General features: G+C 36.7%; 1 protein-coding gene and 1 long non-coding RNA gene across 5 annotated transcripts in view; one reads left to right on the plus strand and one right to left on the minus strand.

Annotated features, from left to right (window-relative positions):
• Positions 1-15,179, plus strand: part of CR1 (complement C3b/C4b receptor 1 (Knops blood group)) — a 132,855-nt gene that overhangs the window by 14,742 nt on the left and 102,934 nt on the right. For all 4 annotated transcript variants that reach the window (XM_078005098.1, XM_078005092.1, XM_078005100.1 and 1 more), the window contains exons 4-5: positions 1,145-1,230; positions 12,815-13,213. In XM_078005098.1, the coding sequence (XP_077861224.1) occupies positions 1,145-1,230; positions 12,815-13,213 (485 nt within the window). The remainder of the gene's footprint in view (positions 1-1,144; positions 1,231-12,814; positions 13,214-15,179) is intronic.
• On the minus strand, positions 7,795-9,443 carry LOC106993767 (uncharacterized). The gene is made up of 2 exons (XR_001440111.3): positions 9,373-9,443; positions 7,795-8,061 (listed from the first exon to the last, which is right to left on the minus strand). It is a non-coding gene; the product is annotated as an uncharacterized LOC106993767 (long non-coding RNA).

Consider the following 15,179-nt stretch of genomic DNA (forward strand, 5'->3'; position numbering starts at 1 on the left):
CTATCAAGTTTGACCCTACCCTCACTATGACTAGTTTCACCCAACCATCTATCACAACAGAGTCTAAGGTGACGTAAAATAAATGTCATAAATTATTCCACATTTATGGCACACTTTGAACAGTTTGAGATATACTAATTGAGAATTGCTGACTTTAATATTTTAAGTATAAAATGAGTGCTCAATTCTTTTTGGTCAGCCTGGATTTCCTTTGCTTCTAGTTATGAATCCCCTTCCTTCCTTCTTTCCTTCCTTCCTTCCTTCCTTTCTTTCTTTCTCTCTTTCTTTCTTTCTCTCTTTCCTTCTTTCTTTCTTTCCATCCATCTTTGTTTCTTTCTCTTTCCTTTTTTCTTTCTTTCTTTCTTTCTTTCTTTCTCTTTCCTTTTTTCTTTCTTTTTTCTTTTTTTTTTTTGGAAACAAGGTCTTGCTTTTTTGCCCAGACTGGAGTGCAGTGGCATGATCAGCACTCACTGCAGCCCCAATCTCCCCAGCTCAAGCAGTCTTCCTGCCTCAGCCTCCTGAGTAGCTAGGACTGCAGGAATGTGCCACCATGCCTGGATTTTTTATAAATTTTTTGTAGAGACAGTGCCTCACTGTGTTGCCCAGGCTGGTCTTGAACTCCTGAGCTCAAGCAATCCTCCTGCCTCAGCCTCCCAAAGTGCTGGAATTACAGGGGTGAGCCACTGTGAATGGCCTATTTTGGCCTTCTTTGATGAATCTTGTTGACAAAAGCCCATCCATGCATCCATACATTCACACTTTTAAGGCAAAGAAATACATGCAACACGACTATATACACACACATATACATGTATATATATGACAGCTTCCCTGCACTCAAGAAGTTTGTGTTATCTTTTAAAAAATGAAATTTGTAGGAAAAACTGTAATTCATCTTAGATTTGCATAAAAAACTGTCATAAGGTAATAAAGAAGAGAAAGCTCATCCAACTGAGAAGGTAAGAAAAAGAAAGTCCAAAAGTCCCAAGAAGAATGTGAAACTTGGGAAGGTGACAGATAATCCTTTGACAAGTAGAAAATGTCCCTCTGAATTCTGTAACAGTGTAATCTCTGGAAGTAGTAATTTAATTGGATAGTTGACCTGTGTCTTTGGAACCTAATATTCCTTATTTTTTGCCTCTAGATACCGACTCATTGGTTCCTCGTCCGCCACATGCATCATCTCAGACAATACTCTCATTTGGGATAATGAAACACCTATTTGTGAGAGTGAGTTGAAATATCCCTTCCTATTTCTTTTACTGATACATTCTAATTTTTCTCTGGAATAATAAAAATCTTAACCGAATTCCTTCTGTGCAATCTGTCCTTCACATGGCTGAAGACAGCGGTAATGTTCTCGAATATTCCTACAGGGTTCCTGGCAACCCTTTCCTTAAGTTCTTCCTTATCCTGGGATGTGTCTTTTCTAATTCTGGGGGCTTAAATACATAAAATCCTTCAAACTTGATTCTACTTCAATAAATTTGAAATTATGGTGGTTCTACCACCTCCAGTATAATAATCATACTGCTTGGCGAATCAGTAAAGATTTTTAACATTTATGCTCTTCAAGATTAGTGAAGCTGCGAAAGAACCTGGACTCTCACATACCACGAGGTCAACACATCCTCTCAAAAGGCACCATGCACTATTAACCTCAGAAGTGGGCATATATTTTAACCTACTTCTTAGAATTTATACTTACAAAATAATCACGCACTTTTTAAAGCAGTTTGGTATAAACTTTTCATTGCAGCATCATTTATATTAGTTAAAATGTTAAAGCAACCTAAATATTTTAAACTATGATTTGGAAATAATCTACTAGGAGGAAAAAGATGTGTTCAAATGACCACTATAAAGAATTCCCGAAGAAACATAAAATAGCTACGCAGAATGGAAAAAAGTATATCCATACACTGGCATGGTATTCAGCCATAAAAATGATAACATAAAGAAGCACTTAATGACTAGAAAGAGATGTGTTTTATGTGGAAAAAGAATCAGATGAATGGCATATATGGCAAGATCTCATTTTATTAAAAAGTAATACACCTGTGTAGTGGAGGGCCAGGCTGAGGCTCAGTGAAATATAGTGTATAACATCTTTGTCTTACTGTTCTCTTTAGATAGCTTGGGGACTTGTCTTCTTTTCTTCTTGGCATTTAAAAATGTTCCTTTTACTAGAAAGTTTATGAGCTTCAGAATCTAAATTTACAAATGACATTGGTCACACATTTATTGCTGTTTATCCACTTTAAGAAACAATTTTGTTATTTTGTAAAACAAATTGGGAAACCTTTCATCTTATTTGAAATCTATAATAAGATAACATGGAATTGGAATAGAAATTTTCTTGGAAATATGAAAAAATAGTAAAATAGAGAAAACAAAAATATAATAATACACCTATACCTATATCTATGTTTTTATCTCTGTTTCTAGTTCTGTAAACTCTCTATATCCAAATCCTGGTAAATGACTTCAAGTCTTCTTGGAGAAGGCTAGGGGAAGGTACCAGGTGCTTCCTCAAAAGGATACAGTCTCCCATCTGTTTGTGCTTCTCTGGGTCTATAAACTGTTCAAGTCTAGGAATTGTTGATGAACAATGAACTTCTTTTGCAGTAATTCAAGTCAGACTCTTATTCACTTGATCTAAATCTCTTCCGCTTATACACATCAAGAAACACTTTAGTCAGCTATCCATCTATTTCAGTTTCAGAGACTCTATGATCAATTAGCCCTGTAACAATATTCTCTTCAGTCAAATCATTCTGATTGCTGTTTCAGCTCTAATATCCATTACAAGAACCCCCATTGTCTCTGGCAATTAAGTGCTGCTACTTGGACTCTGCCACCCTGAGGTCCTTTGGTCCCCAAGTGAATTCAGAGAACCCAGTTCAATGGCAACAGTTCCCATTGTCGTTCCTGCCCCACAGAGAATGAGCCATGGCAGAGGATGCTGAAACTCCCCATGTGAATGTATTCCTCAAGCCTCTGGTAAAAGGTCTATCTTCCAAACCCTCCACTCCTGCACTGTGCCTCACCAGCTTTATCCAAAGATGATCTTCAGAGTGGAATGGCTGTTGCTTAACTTCTGCCTCTCAAATATCGGCTAATTTCTCATGCCGTAACCCTAGTCCAGAACCATACAGAGAAACTAAGTCTGGAAAACTTAATTCCAAATTGGCCTGGTTGACACTGTACAAAACCCCCAGATAATTATTATTTTATTTAACTCTTCGTCTTCTTTTTTTCCTTTCCCTCCCTCCCTCCCTCCCTGCCTCCCTCCCTCCCTCCCTGTCTCCCTCCCTCCCTCCCTTCCTTTCTTTCTTTCTTCCTTCCTTCCTTCCCTCCTTCCTTATTTCCTTATTTTCTTTCTTTTTTATCACACTGGCTAGGACCACCAGTATAACATTGAACATTGGTACCAATAGATGCCATCCTTGTCTTGTTCCACATCTCAAAGTTAAAGTTTAAAACATTTCACCATTAAGCTGGTGTCTACTGTAGGCTTTTTGCAGATAACCATTTTTGAAATAAGGAAATTCTCTTATATTCTTCATTGTTAAAAAAATTTTTGGTATTTGAATCATGTTGAAGTTTATCAAACACTTTAGTTACATATATTGATGTAACCATATGTTTCTCTTTTTCTGTTAATGTAACAAATTGTTTTGAGTACATTTTTCAAAGGCAAATGATTTTGAATTTCAATTTTACATTCTTAAAATAAATCATCTTGGTCATAATATTTAATCATTTTATATATGGCAAATATGCTTTCATGATACATTTTAGATGTTTCTATTAAAATATAATTCACGTATCATAAAAGTTACCTTTTTAAATTATACCACTTAGTGGTATTTAGTACATTCACAAAGTTGTGTGTTACGGTCTGAACGTTTGAGTCCACCCCAAATCCATATGTTGAAATCCTTACCCCTAAGGTGATGACATTAGGAAGTGAGGCCTTTCAAAGATGATTAGGTCGTGAGAGCAGAGCCGTCACAAATGGGATTAGCATCCTAATAAAAGAGGCCCAGAAGAACTCCTTTTGCCCTCCCACCATGGGAGGAGATGCTAAATCTGCCAGTGTTGGTCTTGAACTCCCCAGCCTCCAAAACTACGTGAAATAAATTTCTACGGTGTACAAGCTAACCAGTTTATAGTGTTTTGTTATAGCAGCCCAAATAGACTAAGACATTGGGCAACCAACACTGCTAATTAATTCCAGAACACTTTCATCATCCCATTCCTAACATATTTGAGAGATTAGACTATAATTTTCTTTCTTGTAATGTCCTTAATAAGATTTTGATATCAAACTTATGACAGTCTTATAAAGTCAGCTGGTAGTGTTTCATATCCTAGTAAGGGTTTATATAAGATTGGTATTATTTCTTCTTTAAAAATAATTCACCAGAAAAGCCATATGGCCTGGAGTTTACTTTGTTGGGAGGTCTTTTTTTTTTCCCCAATAATTTTCCTGTACCATGTAGACTTTTCGCTGAAGTATAACATATATATATAGTAAAGTGCACACATCTTAATTATGCAGTTCAATGGATTTTTACAAAGTAAACGCATCCACGTAAAAGGCACTCAGATTAAGATATAGAACACTATCGGCACCCCAGAAGCCTTCCCGATGGCCTTTCCCAGTTATCTTCCCAAAATAACCAGTATTCTGATTTATAACACTAATAGTTTTGCCGCTTCCTAAATTTTATATTAAAGGAATCGAAAAATAGGTACTCTTTTGTGTCTAGCTTCATCTCAATGTTATATTTGGAAGAGTCATTTTTGTTTTTGCATGAAGGATTGTTGGGTCTTCTTTATTATTATGTTGTATGTCATTGATGATCCTGAGTACCTTTTCATATGTTTGCGAAGTGCCTATTCCAAACTTTTGCCTATTATTTACTAGTTTGTCTACTGTTTTGTTGTTTTGTAGAAGTTCTTAAATATTCTCATGTTTTCTAATAAATGTAACACAAATATTGTCTTTCAGGCTATGGCTTTTCTTTTTTCCTTCTTAATGTCTTTTGGTTATGAAAGTTCTACATTTTAATAATATTCAATTTATGAGTCTTTTTTTTTTTCCAGTTACTGCTTTTTCTATTCTACTTGAGCAGTTGGGCCAAGTGAGGTGGCTCATGTCTATAATTACAGCATTTTGGGAGGCCAAGGCAGGAGGATTGCATGAAGCCAGAAGTTCAAGACCAGCCTGGGCAGCAAATTGAGACCCTGTCTCTACAAAAATAAATAAATAAATAAAATTAGCTAGACTCAGTGGCACATGCCTATAGTCCCGGCTACTTGGGAGGCTGAGGTGGGAGGACCCCTTGAGCACAGGAGTTCAAGGCTTCAGTGAGTTATGGTGGTGCCACTGCACTGCAGCCCAGGTGACAAAGCCCTGTTTCTTATGGATAGGCAATTGATCTAATATCATTTATTAAAAAGACTATTCCTTGCATACTACAATGCGATACCACCATGGCCATAAGTCAGGTGACCTTATATGTGGCTCTCATTCCAGAGAGGTTCTGTTTCATTGGTTTATTTGCCATACATTAGTTTATCTGCCATACTATAATGGCAAATAAACTATAGTCCTGCATTAAAATTTTAATTACTATCACATTACATTAAGATTTGATATCTGGTGGCATATATCTTCTAACTATGTTCATCTTCGAGATTTACTTGGTGATTCTTGGCCCTTTGCATTACCATATAAAATTTAGAATCAACTTGTCAATTTCCACATAAAGAATCCTACTTGAATTTGTATTAAGTTTCTGTTGACTCAGTAAATCAATTTGTGGACAAGTAACAAATTTACAGTTTTGAAGTTCAAATTTATGAATATGATATATCCTCCCATTTTGAAGTCTTCTTTAATTTCTTTTAATAATACTTGTTAATTTACATTATAGAAGTCATGTACATATTTCATTATCTTTATTTTTACATCTTATTTTTAAAATTTCATTCTCTAATTATTTACTTCTTAGACACGCACCTGTTTCATCTCAGCTCCAGCAATTTTGTTAAATTTACTTATAAATTGAATAGTTTACCTGTAGATTCTTTTGAATTTGCTGTGTAATTATGTCATCTATGAATCTGACAAAGTTTTTACATTTTTTCCTTTCTTATGTCTTTTGTTTATTTCTCTTGCTTTATTGCATTTGCTAGAACCTCCAGTACAATACTGAATAGAAGAGATGATACAAGGCTACAAGGCTTTTAATAGTCATCATAAATCATGATGTATGCTGTAGTTTTTGCATGATATCCTTTATTAGATTAAGGAAACTCCCCTTTACTTCTAATTACTAAAAGATTTATAAATGTTAGTTCTAATTGATCACTATGCATGTATTGAGATTATCATGTTTCTTTTTCACTCTGTTAATGTAACATATTACACTGATTGATGTTTAAAAGACAAACACTGAATTCCTAGAATAAACCTATGTTGTTTGTGATGTGTTATAAATGATTACCCTATGTATGGGGAGTATGCGTGTGTGTGTGCAGGATTGCTCATATTTTTATTGTAATATTGTAACATTGATTTAATATTTAAAATCAGTCAAGGTAAACCTCACTTTGATCATTGTATCATCCTTTGGAAATATTACTGGATTCAGTTTCATAATATTTTGTTTAGAATATTTGCATTTATGTTCTCAAGAGATCTTGGATTATAATTTGCTTTTATTTTAATATCCTTATCAGGTTTGGGCATCAAGATTATGTTGGCCTCACAAAATGTGTTAAAAATTATTTATTTTTTCTAGTCTCTGGAATAATTTGTGAAACATTAACATTATTTTTCCTTATATGTTTGGAAGAATTCAGCAGCGAAACAATCTGGACCTGAGGGTTTGTTGTTGCTGTTGTTGTCAGGATTTAATTTCTTTAATAGCTATAAAACTATTTATTGTTTTATATCTTATTAAATTCATTGGGGTAAGTTGTATTTTTCAAGGAATTTACTCATTTTATTTAGATTTCCTAAGTTATCAGCATAATACTGTTTATTATATCCTCATATTAGCCTTTGGATGCCTGTAAGTTCTATAGTGATACCCTTACGCTCATTAATTTCTGATATTGGTAATATCTTTTGCTTCTTTTCCCTTGATTAGCTTTACTGGGTCTTTATCAATTTTACTAAGCTTTTCAGAAAAACAAACTTTTAACTTTCTTGTTTTTTCTTTAGTGTATGACTATTTTCTCTTTTATTGATTTCTGCTTTAAGCTTTGGGTACTCCTCCACTCCTAAATTCTTGACACTAATTAATTTGTTTCCAATCTTTATTTTTCTAATATGTACATTTAACCTATAAATTTTTCTCTAAAACTGTTTTATTTATTTCCCACAATCTTTATATTTTTATTATCATTGTACATAAAAGCTTTCTAATTTCCCTTTTAATATCTCCTCTGACCCATAGGCTATTTAGAAGGGCATTGCTTAATTTCTAAATATTTAAAGGTCTTCTACTTACCATTCTTTCATTAATTTAATCATTTGAGACCTCTTGAGATGTGTTTTATAGCCCAGAATATGGACGATTTTGGTAAAATGTTATGTATGCACTTGAAACGAATGTAAATTATTTTGCTTCACTTTCTAGAAATGTCATTTAGGAAAATGTGGTTTAGAACAGTCTTTTTGCCCTCCATTTGTTCTCTCAGTTACCAAGAGGCATGTGTAAAATATCTGTATTAGTTTCCCAGGGCTGCTGTAACAAATTACCACAAACTTGGTGGCTTCAAAGAAGAGAAATTTATTCTCTTAAAGTTTGGAGTCCAGAAATCCAGTTAAGATGTCAATAGGATTGGTTCCATCTGCAAGCTGGTTTGTGCCTCTCTCCAGACTTCCTTCCAGTGGCTGCTGGCGGTCTTCGATGTTCTTTGGCTCATAGATGCATCATTTCCTTCTCGGCCTCCATCTTCTCGTCACCTTCTCCACTGTGTGTTTCCTTTGCTCTTCTGTCTCATATGAAGACACTGGACATGGATTTAGAGGCCACCCTGGCAATCCAGGATGGTCACAACTCAAGATCATTAACTTGATTGTATCTACAAAGACTCTCCAAATTGGGTCACATTCACTGGTTTCAGAGATTAGGACACAGATATTTTTTAAGGAGGACAGTGATTATTCAACCCATTACAATCCCAAACTATGACTATGAATTTGCCTGTCTTTCCTCTTTGTTCTAGCAATCTTTACTTTATGGATTTTAAACATGTTATTAAATGCATGAAATTTTTGGTTTATTCTTTCTGCTGAATTGACTATTTTATCATAATGAAATGTCTCTCTTTACCTCTCATAATACTTCTTGCCTTAAAATCTACTTTGTACATTAACACAGCTATATAAACTTTTTTTCTTGTTTTTGTATTATGTGTGTTTTAAATCTTTTACTTTCAGCCCTTCTTTGTCTTATATTTAAAACTTCTCTCTTATAAACATCACATAGTAAGGTTTTGTTGTTTTATTCAATCTTTCTTAGTTGTTCATTGGTGTGTTTGGAACATTTAAATTTAATAATAAAAATTTAAAACAAATAAATAAATTTAATCTAGTTACTGATAAGTCTAACTCTTGATTATTTGTTTTCTCTTTGTTTCATGTGTTTGTTCTTTTATTCCTCATTTCTCACATTTTTTAATTTATCCAGTATTTTTATTATTCTATTTTCCCCAGTAGCTTTTAAGTTATTCTTAAATGACTACTCTTTAAGACATCCTTGATTTACTATAGTCTACTAAAATTGTGCTTTTACCACTCTCCAAACAATGCAAGTACCCAAACTATTAATATTTAATTCCATTTGTCTTCCCCCTCTTTTTGTATTGTTGTCATACATTTTGCAAAAAGAAAAGCTTCAGCTGAATTAAATTTAAAAGAGTTTAATTGAGCAATGAACGATTAGCAAATCAGGCAGCCTCCTGAGCCAGAGTAGGCCAGAAACTCCAGTCCAGCTGCATGGTAGAAGAGGATTTATAAACAGAAAAAGGAAAGTGATGTACAGAAAACAGAAGTGAGATACTGCGACAGCCGGATTGGTTATAGCTCAGCGTTTGCCTTATTTGAAGACAGTTCAAACAGTTGGCCACATTTGATTGGCCAAAACTTGGTGATTGGCATAAGAGTAGTCTACGGTCTGTTTACATCTTCACTTATTATAGTTCGCAGTGTACAGAGAAACCTTGAGGCTGAGCTTAAACTATGTAAGGCTTTAGGTTACACTTGATTTAACAAATTACATAAATTCTATATTTCAAAGACACTATATTTCAAAATAAATAAAAACAGTATTTATTTATACTTACACCGTAGTGAATTCTTAGAATTTTCATGTTACCTCAGCATCCATTTAGAATACGTTTACCTTTCTCATGCCAGAAGCAGAGCTTAGTCACCCTTATTGCCCTTTCTAGTTCTGTACCTCCTCCCAATTTTCAATGTGGTCGAGCCAGATATCTGCCTTATACAACTGCCTCCTGGTGACCACCTCTCTATGGGACAGCTAGATAAAACCTACTTGACTCGCATCCCTGACCTCTGTGCCCTGCATGGACTTCGCAGATATGCTGCCGTGACCACCTCTCAGTCGCAGCATGCCTTCCTGGAACATGTGCCTGCTTTCTTTAAACTCACCAGTTGGAACTCCCCATGGGAGATACCTGCTGGGTCATACCCTGGTCCCCAATAAAGGCATTGGCCGATGGGTCCCCTTCTCTCTCTCTCTCTCCATTCCTTGCACTGACCAACCTTTGTGTGACCTTCAGGTGTGCCGTGTACCCCCAGCCCATAATAAAATATTTACTTGCATCTTGTGTTTCTTCTAATCATTGAAGAGGTTCTCTCTATCACAAAGATCCTAAATGAAAACATACCCACATATGAACTCTTTCTGGTGTGTTTCCTTCTTACTGCAATTCTATCAATTCTATATGAAACTATTTTCCTTCAGCCTGAAAAAGTCTCTGGCATTTTTGTATTGTAGATCTTCTGAAAACAAATTCTTTAAACATTTTTCTAATTGTGGTTCCTTTGAAGGTTATTGTCCATGTTTCCTGGCTTCTTTTAAAATGGATTACACTTTAAAATAGATTTTTTACAATATTACTGTGTTGTGTCTAGGTAAGAATTTCTTTGTATTGCTTGGGTTTGCATAGTTGGTTTTTTTGTTTGTTTGTTTGTTTTTTGACAGAATTTCGCTCTTATCACCTGGGTTGGAGTGCAGTGGTGTGATATCTCGGCTCACTGCAACCTCAGCCTCCTGGGTTCAAGTTATCAACCCACCTCAGCCTCCCAAGTAGCTGCGATTACAGGCCTGTGCCTCCATGCCTGGCTAATTTTTATACTTTTAGTAGAGATGGAGTTTCACCATTTTGACCAGGTTGGTCTCAAACTCCTGACAGGAGGTGATGCGCCCACCTCAGCCTCCCAAACTGCTAGGATTACAGGCGTGAACCACCATGCCAGGCCTGTATAGCCTTTTGGATCTGTAATTTAATGATGTCTTGCATCAGTCTTGGAAAATTCCCAGTTATTACTTCTTCAAATGTTGTTTATGCTCTGTTATCTCTCTCTTCTCATTGAGGGACTTCAGTTAAACATGTTAGGCTTTATTCTTCTATGTAGTTAGTCTGTATTTTTTAATCTTTTTATTTATTGGTGCTTTGTTCTGAGTATTTTCTTCTGTTCTAGCTTTCAGTTCATTGATTTTCCTTCAGATTCTAACCTGCTATTAATCTCACACAAATTCTTAATTTCAGCAATCATATTTTACTTTAAGAATTCTAGAGTGTTTTTATTTTCCAAATCTGCCCTCTTCCTTTTTTTTTTTTTTTTTTTTTTTGAGACAGGGTCTCACTTTGTTGCCCAGGTTGGAGCACAGTGGCATAATCACAGCTCGCTCAACCTTCACAGGCTCAAGCAATTCTCCCACCTCAGCCACTTGAGTAGCTGAGAATGCAGGTGTGCACAACCACACCTGCACACCCGGCTTTTTTTTTTGAGATGGGGTTTCGCCAAGTTGCCCAGGCTGGCCTCGAACTCCTGAGCTCAAGCGATCCACTCGATCCACTCTCCTCAGCCTCCCAAAGTGTTAGGATTACAGGCGTGAACCACCACACCCCACCCTGTTCTTTTTAATAGTTTCTAGTTCTTGCAAGTTTCAATTATATCCTTCAACAGATCTGTAATTCTAATGGGTCAGTTTCTGTCATCGGTAATTGTGTGTGTTATTTTATCTCCTCAAGTATCTGGTTATCTTTGTGCATCAGGAATTATATTTGAAAATGTGTCTATAGAAATAATTTCAAGGCCTTAGATAACCCATCTTCTTCCAGATAGAATTTTTGTCTTGTTTCTGCAGGCATTTGGGGACCTTAGCACTCTAGGACCACTCTAATTCAGTCTAGGAACTGTGATTTTCTGGGGCCAGCCACAGTACCAGTACTTGAAGTACTAGTTCCAGTGTCTGAGACAGCAGATTTTTTTTCAGTTAACCCTGATTACCATGGCCTAGTTTTTGTGGCCTCAGAACACATCAGAAGGTATTACCAGGCTTTCCATTAGGGGCAGGCCCTGGACTTCCATCGTTGTCCCTTAACTTCATGAGACAATCAAAAGTCCGTTCAGTCTCTCAGTTACCCAGTCCTGATACAGCTACCCATTCCCAAACAACAAGCAGCCCAGTTGCCAAGCCCAAATACCCAGCTCTCAACTGGATTTTCATCTTCTCCTAGATCATGGCCCAGGAATGCTTTACTAGTTTGTTAGCTTTCTGCTGCCTTCACAGATAAATATTTTTGATTTTTCAGTATTTCTAGCCTTTCTTGAGGGTGGATGGTTGGAGCAATATTTTATTTGAATTGTTGAGATTACTCTTACTAGAAGCAGAGCCTGAAAAAATTTTATTTTTAATTTTAATTAATTCATTCATGTCCAAATTTATCTGATCAAATACACTCATTTTTAATTCCAAGTTTTTTGGGATTTGGGTTGAAGTAATTTTGTTCTAGTTTATGGCAATACAGTATACTATGTACTATTGCTACATTTTTAAATGTATTTAGGGGTTTTGGTGGACTAATATATGATCACTTTTACACAGATATCATCTTATGATATCAAACTTAGATCTGATGAAATGAGTTGGTAAGCTTCATATCTTTTATATAGTGTGAAACCTTGAAATTACATTTGGAAGTATCTTTATGAATGAATTTTGGCAATTTGTATTTCCATTTATATTATTTAGATTTTCAAAATATTTAACCCCCAGTAATCTACAGTTTTATAAATAGTCTCATATATATATAAGTATGTTTAAATTCTTTTTCCTACTGTGTATATTTGTGTTTTCTCTCATCCCTTATAATTTATCTTTCAGCAAATGTTTTTGTATTTTATTTTTCTAAAAACGCTAACCTCAGTTAATAATAAAAATGGAAATTAAGAAAGCAAATGGGAAAGAACAGGAGAAAACTGTATAAACTCTATAACACGATGATCAAAGAGCTATTTAAAATGAAAAGAATGTGGATCGAGTGAATACATGCATGCAAATACTATAGCAAATCATATAAGTAAGAAAGGCAGGACACTGAAGTTACAACTTTATAAAAATGTAACCTTCGTGTTAGCAAAGATTAAAAGTAAATAATGAACGTAAAAATAGCTAAAGTTTAGTGACTCATGAGATGCTTGTCATTCATTATTTAAACTGACTGTTATTTAACTTTCTCTTCCTTTCCCCAGAAATTTCTTGTGGGCTACCACCCACCATAGACAACGGAGATTTCTTTAGTGCTAACAAAGAGTATTTTCACTATGGATCTGTGGTGACCTACCACTGCAATCTTGGAAGTGGAGGGAGAAAGGTGTTTGAGCTCGTGGGTGAGCCCTCCATATACTGTACCAGCAATGAAGATCAAGTGGGCATCTGGAGCGGCCCAGCCCCTCAGTGCATTTTACCTAACAAATGCACGCCTCCAAATGTGGAAAATGGAATATTGGTGTCTGTCAAAAGAAGCTTATTTTCCTTAAATGAAGTTGTGGAGTTTAGGTGTCAGCCTGGCTTTGTCATGAAAGGACCCCGCCATGTGCAATGCCAGGCCCTGAACAAATGGGAGCCAGAGTTACCAAGCTGCTCCAGGGGTGAGTCTGACTGAGGCCTAGAAGGGCCCTGCAAATGACATGCATTGCTGTTGGATCAGGAGATTAGTATTTGTTCAGGGGGAGGGATGTGTACTGAGTAGAGTCGGGAGCAAATTTTCTAGACAGTGAACACGAAATTCAGAAGGTGTGTGTACATACACATGTGCTGAAATTGAGAAGCAAAGCTCAACTCGGGCAAGGAATATGATGTTTCTTTGGGGTTCTTATAAACAGATCTGTCAATTACTTTTGAGTATAATAATTGTTGATACAAAATGAGTGATTCCTCTGGCCAGGCACTATAATACAGGCTACATGTGAATTTTAATCCTTCAAACAAAGTTATTCGGTAGTTACCAGTTGTTCTGTTTGTCTGTTTTGTTTTGCTTGAGATACTGTATTGCTCTGTCACTCGGGTTGGGCTGCAGTGGTGCCATCATGGCTTACTTCAACCTCTGCCTCCCTGGGTCAAGCAATTCTCCTGCCTGAGTCTCCCAAGTAGCTAGGACTATTGGTGCATGCCACCATGCCTGGTTAAGATTTTTATGTTTTTTTGTACAGATAGAGTCTCACTATTTTACCCAGGCTGGTCTCAAACTCCTCAGCTCAAGCAACCTACCCACCTTGGCCTCCCAAAGTGCTGGGATTATAGGCATGAGCCACCACGCCAGGTCTCGATGTTTTACAGAGAATATGTGCCTTAGAGAGATCAGATAACTTTCTAAGATACTAACTTGCAGACAAAACTGGAATGCAAGCCCGCCTCACTCCAAGTCTTGGCTTTGCTAATCAGCATCCAGTCATGCAATCAAAACTTACTCTAGATACTTTCCAGGAGGGAGGGATTTCATGCAGGTTGTATTAGTCTGTTCTCACATTCCTGTAAAGAACTACTTGAGACTGGGTAATTTATAAAGAAAAGAGGTTTAATTGACTCAGAGTTCTGTAGGCTGTACGGGAGGCATGGCTAGGGACACCTCAGGAAAGTTACAATCATGGTGGAAGGCAAAGAGGAAGCACCTATATCTTCATATGGTTGGCAGGAGAGAGAGAGAGAGCAAGGTAGAGGTGCTACACACTTTTAAACAAGCAGATCTCGAAAGAACTCTATCACAGGACAGCACTAGGGTGATGGTGCTAAACCATTAGAAACCACCTCCATGATCCAGTCACTTCCTGCCAGGCTCCTATTCCAACAAAGGGAATTACAGTTTGACATGAGATTTGGGTGGGGACACAGAGCCAAACCATATCACAGCTAATAGGTCACAAAGATGTTAGAAGGGCAGGAAAAGCAATAAGACGAAGGCAGAGTTACCAGAGATCAGGGAGCTGCTGTGGCTGCCAGTCTAGAGCACAGGAGCCTGTACTGATGCTGAAATGGCCAGCCCCTCCCACTGAGCAGGCAGCTCCCTGAAAGCTGCTAATGCTGCAGGAGCCACCACTGCTGCCAGAATGCAGCTGATATTGTTGGAGCCAAAGTCATTGGCATCACTAGAATTGAAGCTGTAGCTGCTCACTAAAGTCATCTATACTGCCACTGTCTGCGCCACCTCTAGAAGTAGAACATATTCTGCCATTATCCTGCCTTTTAATTTGGTATATATGCCTCCAACTGTCAGAACCTAACCAGAGCCGAGCTATCAAGGAAGACAAATGATTGTAGTTTTAAGGCTTCCATTGCTAGCAGTCGAAAGACAGTGCAGAAGTGTGAGGCTGGGGGCCGACAGAAATTTAATCAGGACAGCACCTCAATATTATATCACCAGGCATTGATTAGACAAGAGAAACACTGGGTGATGAGTCCTGAAAATGGACATTACAGCATCAGAGTATTTACATACTCCTTAAAGAAGTCATTTTTCTAGTCCAATCCTCCATCTGATGCTTGAGAAAGCTGAAGTCCAGAAAAGGGAACTGGTCTGCTCAAAGCCAAACTGAAATTATTTTTTCCATTTTTTAACAG

This window comes from Macaca mulatta, chromosome 1 (assembly GCF_049350105.2).
Source record: "Macaca mulatta isolate MMU2019108-1 chromosome 1, T2T-MMU8v2.0, whole genome shotgun sequence".
Taxonomy (NCBI): Eukaryota; Metazoa; Chordata; class Mammalia; order Primates; family Cercopithecidae; genus Macaca; species Macaca mulatta.